This window comes from Carex rostrata, chromosome 18, assembly GCF_964058835.1.
Source record: "Carex rostrata chromosome 18, lpCarRost1.2, whole genome shotgun sequence".
Lineage (NCBI taxonomy): Eukaryota > Viridiplantae > Streptophyta > Magnoliopsida > Poales > Cyperaceae > Carex > Carex rostrata.
In genome coordinates this window covers 9,258,105-9,268,062 of record NC_135935.1, presented here as the reverse complement: position 1 = coordinate 9,268,062, position 9,958 = coordinate 9,258,105, and the positions used below count along the sequence as shown (strand labels likewise).

Genomic DNA, 9,958 nt, shown 5'->3' with positions numbered 1-9,958 from the left:
CCAAATGTTGTTTTTAACATTTAACAGTGGGTTATCTCTCAGTGCGAGTAACATTGTTGGATTCAAAGGGAATTGCATTTACTTCCTGGAATCCACGCGATATCTTTGTAGATATGACATAGGAGATGGTACAACTGAGGTGCTGCCTTGCCCTTTTGATTCAGTGGATACTTGGTTTGTGCCCAATCTGATATAGCTCTCCAATATCAATAATGCATTAAGAGTCAAGTAAGATTAATTGAGTATTAATTTATCAATTATGCCTTCTTAACTCTTTTAATGATCAATGCTTTTGCAAAATTATTTTAGTATTACAAATTTACCTACTGACAGGTCACAGGTATTTAATACCATCCTTTGAACTTTAAATTTATGGGTTGATACTGGACCAAGAAATTTTTTCTCACTTGTTTTCACTTATGTTGGTTTCAGGTACTCAATTCTATTCAAGATTTAAGGTTGTGTTTCCACATATTAAGATATGAGATTGCTTAAATATATATAGTTCGTTACACTGCTGCTGCCTTGGTTAATTTTATTCTCATTAAAGGTTATCATATTAGAATGATTTTGATTCGTTCCAAGTTCCAACTAATATTATATATATATAGTATGGTGAAATTTAATATCTTACAATCAATCATTCTTGTATTTATTTCTATTTTATATATAGGTCTAAATTATTCCCTGTTATGTGTTTGTGGTTGTGATTGCTTTTATGTTATTGTTTGAGTATATAATTATTTGCATGCCAAGCCGTATATAATTATCACGAATAGTACACGGGAGTTCCTTATACACGCTGGATGTGAGATCGACACTCATCATATCTCCATTCTATTATTAATATATAGAGAGAGAGAGAGATGGGCTATGGTGCATTGCAATGCATGGAAGAGTTTGTGCATTGGACCATAAATCTAAAATTCAAAATTCAAATGGCCGATCCAAACCGTTCATCTTGTTCTCCATATTAATATGTGCTTGGAGACCAAATTTTACATTTTTCTGAATTTTTTTACTATTTATTAAGTATTTTACAAAATTGTTGATCCAACGGTGGCTACTGATTTTACTGTTTTGTTAAGCCACCGTTGGATCAACAATTTTGTAAAATACTTAATAAATAGTAAAAAAATTCAGAAAAATGTAAAATTTGGTCTCCAAGCACATATTAATATGGAGAACAAGATGAACAGTTTGGATCAGTCATTTGGATTTTGAATTTTAGATTTATGGTCCAATGCACAAACCCCTCCATGCATTGCAATGCACCATAGCCCATCTCTCTCTCTCTCTTTCTCTCTCTCTATATATATATATATTATACGAGAAGAATTAATGTTTAGATAAAAATAAGTGGATGCATAAACATGACTGTCCTATTTTAACAAGGTAATTTGTTTAGATAAAAATTCAAAAGAGTTGGGTACATATTAGAGATTTTAACTGAAAGATAAAAAAAAGGAATGAAGCGGGCTTGCTTGGCTGCTCCTTTGGTACACTTACTGCTTGTATATTGAATACTACAAGTACAAACTAAGAACATTCTGTTCATAATCAACATTAGAATTTAGAGGCGATCTTCGAATGTGAATAAAAATTGTTGTGATGTAATGTTACCATTTAGAATTGAAGCCCAATTTTTCAACCTGGTATAAGTGTAAAGTAAGCCCAAGCTAGTCAGCGTGTCGGGTTTGGGCCTGCTTAGTTCTTCTGATCAGTGGGACCCGTTTCCAATTACTTGGCGTTTGTAAACTGTAGTCGCCGCCTCGTTGGAATGACTTCACTGCGGTGCACCGTGGACCGGACGCCTGTGAAGAAGCGACTACCACCTCTCCTGACTCCTGAGTCCTGTCTCCTCTCCGAAGGCTATCACAGCTCGATCGATGGAATCGCTCTCTCTTTGGCCTCCGCTTCTTCTTCTTTTCTTCACCAATCTATTCATCCCTTCCTCCTTTGGTAATCCCTCTCGCTTTCTCACATAAATCTCGCCAAGTCATCATGTTCAATTAGATAGCGTAATGAAATTGTTTTGGAGGGAACTCATGGATTAAGATAAATTAGTTTTACTGTTGGGACTAGTATGATGCACATCTTAGAATTATTAAATTGTTAAACTTTGGCCATTACATTAGCAGTGCAAACACTGTCCCATTGGTTTGGACCACAGATATTTGCACTTACTGGGAATTATATTTCGGTTTCGTATCTAGATAATTGACATCCAAATACTAGAATTTCTAATTGTTAAACTTAAGTCTAAATCCTGATTTCCTAATTCTGTTTCATCTAGGTCTAGTACCAGTACATGCCCCCAAGTATAGAATTAAGTAGAGATAATTTAGATCTCCTTTTTCACTCTTATATATAGGAGGGAAAGATAATGGACTATGCATTTCTCAAGGAGGCCGGTTTCCTCCATTTGTAATCGAAGGTCAAAAGCCTAGAAAAGCTCCAAAGGGACTAAGGGACTTAACCCTTTGTAGGGTTTTTAGACATAACACCTGTTGTGACATAACCCAGACCTACTCGGCCTCAATAAGTGTCAGAAAGCTTGCCTCCACTGGAGAGGGAAGCAGCGGATGCCTCCATCTGTGGGAGTTACTGGAGTGCTCCATTTGCGACCCAACTGTAGGCACCCATTCCGGCCTGCCACAGATATGTGAGTCGTTTTGCGACAAGGTTTTCAATGAGTGCTCTAGCGCATATTTCTCTCTGGATATGAAGACACAGGTGCGCATTTCTATGTGCTTGTTTGTGAGCTTCAGTGTGTTCCTGAAAATAATAATTACAGAGTTACCGAGCTAGTTAGTATGCACTGGTATCAGTGAATCTTAGTAAACTTTGTTGGTATTGTCTGGTGACTCATGTTTGTCAAGTTAGGTACATCATTCACCATCCTATTGGTACAAGTCACGTCCCATTTGGATGAACCGGTCCTTGCAAGTCTGATACTTACATGTCTCCATATTAGTATTAAAAAAAATGATAAGTTAAAAGTAAGCAGTTCAAAAGCTACCGATACTATAGGAGTAAGATTGCTACTTTAGTTTGCGCATACTATTTATTGGTGCCTGCAATGGATACTAATAGGATAAACACCAAAGTTTGAAGTGCATATCAATATGGTCCCAAACCAATATGAATTGGTTGATTATGACTTGGATTGAATGTTCCTGTACCAATTCAAATGATTTAAACATCTTTTCTTGGCTTAAACTGAGGTTTAAATGGGTTAAATGAGAGAGAACAACACAGCTAATGGTAAATTTTGCCTTAATTAGTAAAATTGAATCTTAATTGAGTCTTTGTGGAACTTCATTTCGTGGTTTATGTATTTACTATGCAGATTTTGTCTCCATGTAGTATGAATGATATTGTATGTGGAAAACTAAGCAAATGGGCTTCTAATGGCACTGAGCTATGTTACCTCACGGGATTTTCTGTGCAAAATGATAGCTTAGCATCTGATGAGGTGGATAGGCAGTTTTGCTATGGTGGGAAGGAGAGCCTTGACTCGATTGCTAATTCGTGGAGGTCATCTGAACATGGTTCAGCATTTGATGCACAGAATGCTTCCTTTTGGGGACTTGAGAGGGTCTCTTGGGCCATTGGAGGAATGGTGCTTACAGCTGGGCTTGTTTACATAAGGTTAGAAAACTGTTCTTGGATACCCCTAAAAGCATAAACACTTTACATTTCCCTTCTATTTATCTTTTATCATTTTCCAAAAAATTGCCAAGCCATACCTCAAATTTATCTATCCTTCACTCGTAGCTGGAGAAAAGAAAGGGTAAGTTGGGCCTTTTTCAGATGAAAGAGGTAAGGTAGAGGTGATACATTTTCATGCTATGTAGTGGTAGGTTGGATATGTCAATGTTGAGTTGGGGTTATGTGATATCTCATTTTTAGGAGTACATATATTAGTGTCTCCAGGGTATGCAGGCTGGACAGGAAATTATCCTTAATGTAATTTACCTTTTTAATTAGCTCAGTTGTTAATATATGGTCATGTACATACATAGAATTGACCAGCACTGCTGCAGTGAACTTATGTGCAACTTAATTTCTCTAGCCAATTATTCTTCTCAAAGCTGTATTTATTTCCAATCCTGGAGTTTTTTGTTGCCATGGTGACTGTAGCAGGCCTGATTATAAGGGCACTAAATTAGTATCTGACCTGTGGACTGTGGTGCTCATCCAAATACCCAATCGAGCCCAGATTTGTCCGATTAACTTTAAATTTGTAGTAATTAGTCGCCTTTGCATGAAAAACAGCACAGAAAGGTCCCTGTAATGAAACATGTTGGTTTAAAAGTTCCTTCTGATATATCATTATTCATGCAGTAAAAGGAAGAGCTACAGCCAAAGTCAGAGAAAGGCAGCAGCTATTCGCGCTGCTGCTCGAAGAAGATAAGTTAGTAAGATTTTAGAAGCACACAATTTTTTTTTTTTTTTTTTTTTGCTTTCTACTATTTGCTGTGCTTGTAAGCTATGTATCTAAGGTCTTATTATTTAGAAGATGTTTAGTCTTAGATGTAGATGGATCCTTTTTGTTGGGTGTAAAATGCGAAACATTGGAGAGACGACTGATTCTAGTCAATTGTAGCATTACTTGATTTGGACAAATTAAAGGAACAGTTGGGGTGCAGCGTGCACTATCTTTTGTAGCATTACTTGCTTCCTTATTTGTTTGACTACGTTCCTCATCTCAATTGTATCTCATATTACTATATTATATTACATTAGAAAACCAAAATCTATTCCATTAATTATCCAATATCTATGGGTTTCATTTGAGAATGGCTGTTTTTCAACCATTAATTGGTCCATTAATTATCCAATCCAGCACAAAAAAAGAAAAAATGCAATTAACAAATCACTCCACATCACCAATAATCGTTGCACGAACAACTCCCATCTCTAAAATGATGAAACCAGCTTACATCTCGAACAACAATCTCTCTTGAAACAATCTTGGAAATAATGACAATCTTAATCTTTACAAACCCTGATATTCTTCTTCACCCTTATGGGGAGCCTCTTGCTGTGCTGAGAGAGAAAGAGAACATCATCCAAGTCCACCTCCACCAGAGGTACATATCCCATTTTTGCCATCTCCTTACCCAATTCATCCAACTTAGCATAAATCTATCTTGACCTGACCTTGCATGACTCCTATCTCCTACAATAAATGTATGCACCTCATTTTTCCTCTATCCAACTCATTGCAGGGTCCTTTACAACCCCCCGTTTTTGCATCGAGTGCCTGGTACGTGCAACTCCGTCCCACATGCCTGACGAAGCATAGAGGTTCGCCAAGAGAACATGTGATCCTGACTTGTTGGGCTCTACATTAAATAACTGTTGAGCTGCCAGCTCGCCGAGCTCAGGGTCTCCATGAGCCCTCGCAGCACCCAAAAGGGAGCTCCATATCTTTGCATTGGCCTCAAATGGCATTTCATTCACTAACTCCTTTGCATCATTTAGTTTCCCGGCACGACCAAGGAGATCAACCATACAACCATAGTGCTCTTGGGTTTGTTCTATCCCAAATGCCTCTCTCATGGATTCAAAATATCTCTTCCCTTCATCTACGAGCCCTGCATGGCTACACGCATAAAGGACGCTTGTCATCGTTACATGATTTGGCATTACACCTTGGTGTACCATTTTCTGAAACAAATCTAATGCAGCTTTGGCTCGGCCATGTTGTGCAAGGGCACCAATCATAGCTGACCAAGAAACAACCCCCTTTTCAGGTATATGATCAAAGGCAAAAGTTGCCTCCTCTATGCTTCCACACTTTGCATACATGTCAAGTAATGCATTTTCCACAAATATATCATGCATAAAACATGTCTTGACTACAATTGCATGTATTTGTCTCCCTTGCTCGTAAGCTGATAAACTTGAGCAGGTGTCTAAAAGACTACTTAAAACAAATGCATCATGTTTGAGGTTTTTCCTGAGCATATTTGTGAATGTTTTTATTGCCTCTTCACCTTGACCGCCTTGAGATAAAATGCTCATCATAGAAGTAAAGACTATGACATCATCAATCATGCACTCATCAAAAACTTGACCCGCATCTGTTAAGGAACTGCACTTTCCATAAGAATTGATTAAATCATTTACTACATGTGGATCGGTTAAGAAACCTGATTTTGTTGCTAAGGCATGAATCTCTTTGGTGTTGATTCTTGCCTCTTTGAGAATGGCTGACAATGTCGTATGATTAATATCACAACCATCTTCTCTCAATTTACAGAAATAAGATAATGCCTCCTCGTGTTTCTCATTATGTGAACATCCAGAGATTAGGGCATTCCATGTTATCAGATCCTTGTCTTTCATTGAATCAAAAGCCCTGATTGAATCATCAAAGAGCCCACATTTCGCATACAAATCAACTAGCCCAGAACCAGCATATGGATCCAGACCCGGATCTGTTTTTATCAAATAACCATGTATTTGCTTGCCCAAATCGACATCCCTACAACCAGCACAAGCTTTTAGAATACTAGATAAAGTCAAGAAATCTGGTACAATGCCACATGATCTCATACTCTTTAATAGTTGCAAAGCCCTAGAGTTTTGCTCATTTAGCACACACCCGGCAATCATTGCATTCCATGAAACAATATCCAGTAAAGCCGACTTCTCAAAAATTATTTCTGCAGCACGCAAATCACCCAACTTAGCATACATGCTGACCAATGAATTGGCAGTAAATGGGTCAGAGTCGTACCCTAGCTGGATTAGGAATCCGTGAATCGCCTGACCCGAGTCAAGATCTCCAGACTCTGTGCATGCATTTACAACACAAGAAAACCCGCGTTCATTCGGTCTAAGCCCCTCTATTATCATCTCTCTGAAAAACATTATGGCTTCCTCAAATTTTCCGTTGGTAACATAACCAGCAAGCAACCCGTTCCAAGAAATAATATTCCTTTCATGCATGTCTTCAAATAACCTCCTTGAAAGACTCAACAACCCAAAGCCACCATACATTGTGATTAGAGAATTTGTCACGTACACATCTAGATCTAACCCTGTAACAATGGCAATGGCATGGATTTGGGTTCCCATGAAGAGGTTGTAAGAGACGGTACATGATTTGACTAATGTTGGAAGTGTGAAGTGGTTGAAGCTGACAGCATGGGCCCGCATGGACCGGAAGGCAAGAAATGCATTTTGGTGGAGATGATTCTGTGTGTAACATGAGATTAGGGAGGAAAAGGATATTACATCTGGGTCAGTAATTTCATCAAACAGGTTGCGGGCATGCGAAGGGAGGTGGTGCTTGGTGTAAAGAGAGATTAACTGGTTGCACTGGGGCGGGGTACTGGAGACGCCCAGTTTGAGTAAGTGGGTATGCAGTTGGGTTGTTGATTGGAGGGTTAAATTTGGGGAGATAGAGGGTAAAGGTTTGTAAGTGGGGTTAAGGTTGGAGTTAGGAATTGGCTGGTCTTGAATCAAGAGAGCAATAGAGGAGAAGTGAGAGCAGCGTTTGAAAAGAGAAAGAGAATGAGAATGAGAATGAGAGAGATGGGGAAGTGTGAGGCGACAAACCTTCATCTAAGTTTTCCCCCATTCAAAAATGGTTACCGTCTCGGAACCGACCGTTGCCACTTGCCAGGACTCAGGACTCAGGAGGGAAGTAGTGAAGAAGAGGTAACGATATTGACAGAACTAGTTTCGCTTCACGCAGCGCACAATGAACTTGTGAACTCAAAGCATGTGTTTTCTTATGAACTCATGTGGATGTGGCTCCACCACTGTATCTATTGAATAACATGGATATTCGCAGAGAAATAAACTTCTTTTGATTTGTTTAAGTCCTTTTGCCCTTTAATTTATTGTATGTATGAAAGTAGATGAATTAATTTTGCTGGTTCAATTTATATTCCTTTAGCTTTATGATTCTTTCTTTTGATCATCATCGAAATTAAGCTGGTACACAACATTATTAAATTGCTTCACTGTTATAAATAAACTATCTTATTCTCTGGACAAATTAATTTATATTATGATTCTGTCAAACTAGATGTCAAGTATAAACACTTCATTTTATTTATATTATAATTCTGTCAAACTAGATGTCTCTGACTCTATACACTATACTTCATTTCAATAAGTTGATTTTTAAGGTTTAATTGGTGAAGCCAAGAGGCGAGTCAGACAAACTTTGATATGGATGGATCCGATCGTCACTCATTTTCTATTTTTTATTTTAACAAAAGACTCCTCCTAAACTTTTTATTTACATATTCCATTAGCTGAATTCCATAAGTGCGTATGCAAAGATTCACGACAAATAAATTTCAAGAAATTGGAGTCAAAAGTTTTCACATTTCAGATAAAGGTACGTACATAATTATTTAATTATTTTTAAGATAAAGATGGGACCAATTTTCTACATTAAATATTTATAAAGAACTTAATTTAAATTTTGAACATTCGAATCTTTTACTCTAAAAACAATTATCTTTAGTGACTAGACTAAAAACTAATTATTTGTTCATAAGAAAATTATTTGACAATTGTGACCAAATTATTATTACTAGGGTAAATTTTGCCAGAGGCCACTAAATATTATCGTTTGTTACAAATTGGTCACTCAAATTTAATTTGTTCCTATATAAACATTAAATTTTTTATGTGTTTAAATCAAGTCAATTCCATTACTTTTTCCGTCCAAAATATTAATGAAGTATGCTCATCCATCTCAATATCATTTTATATTTTGTTAGCATTTTAAACAAAAAAGGTAACATGGTGATTTTATTGGAATAAATTCAATAACTATAAAGGAATAAATTAAAACTGAGTGACTAATTCGTGATAAAGAACAAAATTTACCCTAATTACTATAAAAAAAAATGAAATGACTAATCAAAGGCCGTTTGTTTTTGCCGCAGGGGTAGATCTACATATAGTCTAGGGAGTGTTCAGTTACTTTCATAATTTCAAAATTTTAATTGTGTGTATTAAAATTTTATTTAATTTTTGTTTTTTTTTTAAGTTTTTATACAATTAGTACCCTTCATAAATCATCACATATTCACATTTGTTTTGTAGCCTAATAGTTAAGAATCCCAATTTGTTAATGCAAGACTTAGATTTAAGTCCCAGCCATATATTTAAGAGGAGGGTTCAAATGCCTCCATGTTTTTGTGCCTCCATTATGCCTCCATCTCTCTCTATCATTTTCAAAGTTCAAACAGTCGATCCGAACCGCTCAATCTAACCTCCATACTAAAATATGTTTGGAGACCAAATTTTATATTTTTAGGAATTTTTTTACTATTTTTTTAGATAGGTACAAAATCAGTAAATCTGAACCATCTAAAAACAGTATTTTTGTACCTATCTAAAAAAAATAGTAAAAAAATTTCTAAAAATATAAAATTTGGTCTCCAAACATATTTTAGTATGGAGGTTAGGTTGAGCAGTTCGGATCGACTGTTTGAACTTTGAAAATGATGGAGAGAAATGGAGGCATGATGAAGGCACAAAAACATGGAGGCATTTGAACCCTCCTCTATATTTAATTATTTTTCAATAAAAATATGGAATAGATACGAAAAATCGATGTTAGTGTGTAATAAAACAAACTGTTGGATAGAAGCGAAAAAAAATCTCCTACGTAATATTCTAGAATATTACTAACGGAAGCAGTCATTTTCTATATTTTACTTTAGAGAAATATTTTGGTACCCCGAGCCATTATATTCAAGCGCATTCTCCAAATAATTTAACAGAAAAAAATTCCAATGTTATCTAACTTCCATTTTCAGCGCTAATATCCAAACATTTAAAGCCATGTTTATAATATTTTACAATGCTACTCGCAAGCATATAAATCTATGTCTATAAGTATTAAAATTCTAAATCTGTATAGTTTTAACTCCTAACTACTTTTGTCTTCAAGCTAAAAATATAAAGATTC

General features: G+C 36.3%; 1 protein-coding gene and 1 pseudogene across 2 annotated transcripts; one reads left to right on the top strand and one right to left on the bottom strand.

The window, feature by feature from the left end:
* Positions 1–1,753: 1,753 nt before the first annotated feature.
* Positions 1,754–4,689, top strand: LOC144569487 (folate receptor family protein). The gene is made up of 4 exons (XM_078319860.1): positions 1,754–1,962; positions 2,375–2,736; positions 3,353–3,654; positions 4,351–4,689. The coding sequence occupies exons 1-4, from the start codon at positions 1,890–1,892 to the stop codon at positions 4,418–4,420; spliced, it is 807 nt and encodes a 268-aa protein (XP_078175986.1). The 5' UTR covers positions 1,754–1,889; the 3' UTR covers positions 4,421–4,689.
* Positions 4,668–7,664, bottom strand: LOC144569486 (pentatricopeptide repeat-containing protein At4g14850 pseudogene; annotated as a pseudogene). The gene is made up of 2 exons (XR_013516071.1): positions 4,856–7,664; positions 4,668–4,786 (listed from the first exon to the last, which is right to left on the bottom strand). The product of XR_013516071.1 is annotated as a pentatricopeptide repeat-containing protein At4g14850 pseudogene (transcript).
* Positions 7,665–9,958: the final 2,294 nt, after the last annotated feature.

Excerpts from the sequence above, each read along its gene's own strand:
- LOC144569487 (XM_078319860.1), top strand. The coding sequence starts at position 1,890 with ATGGAATCGCTCTCTCTTTGGCCTCCGCTTCTTCTTCTTTTCTTCACC. Across the intron at positions 2,737-3,352 it reads CTCTGGATATGAAGACACAG|ATTTTGTCTCCATGTAGTAT; the intron begins GTGCGCATTTCT and ends TTTACTATGCAG. Across the intron at positions 3,655-4,350 it reads GCTGGGCTTGTTTACATAAG|TAAAAGGAAGAGCTACAGCC; the intron begins GTTAGAAAACTG and ends TTATTCATGCAG.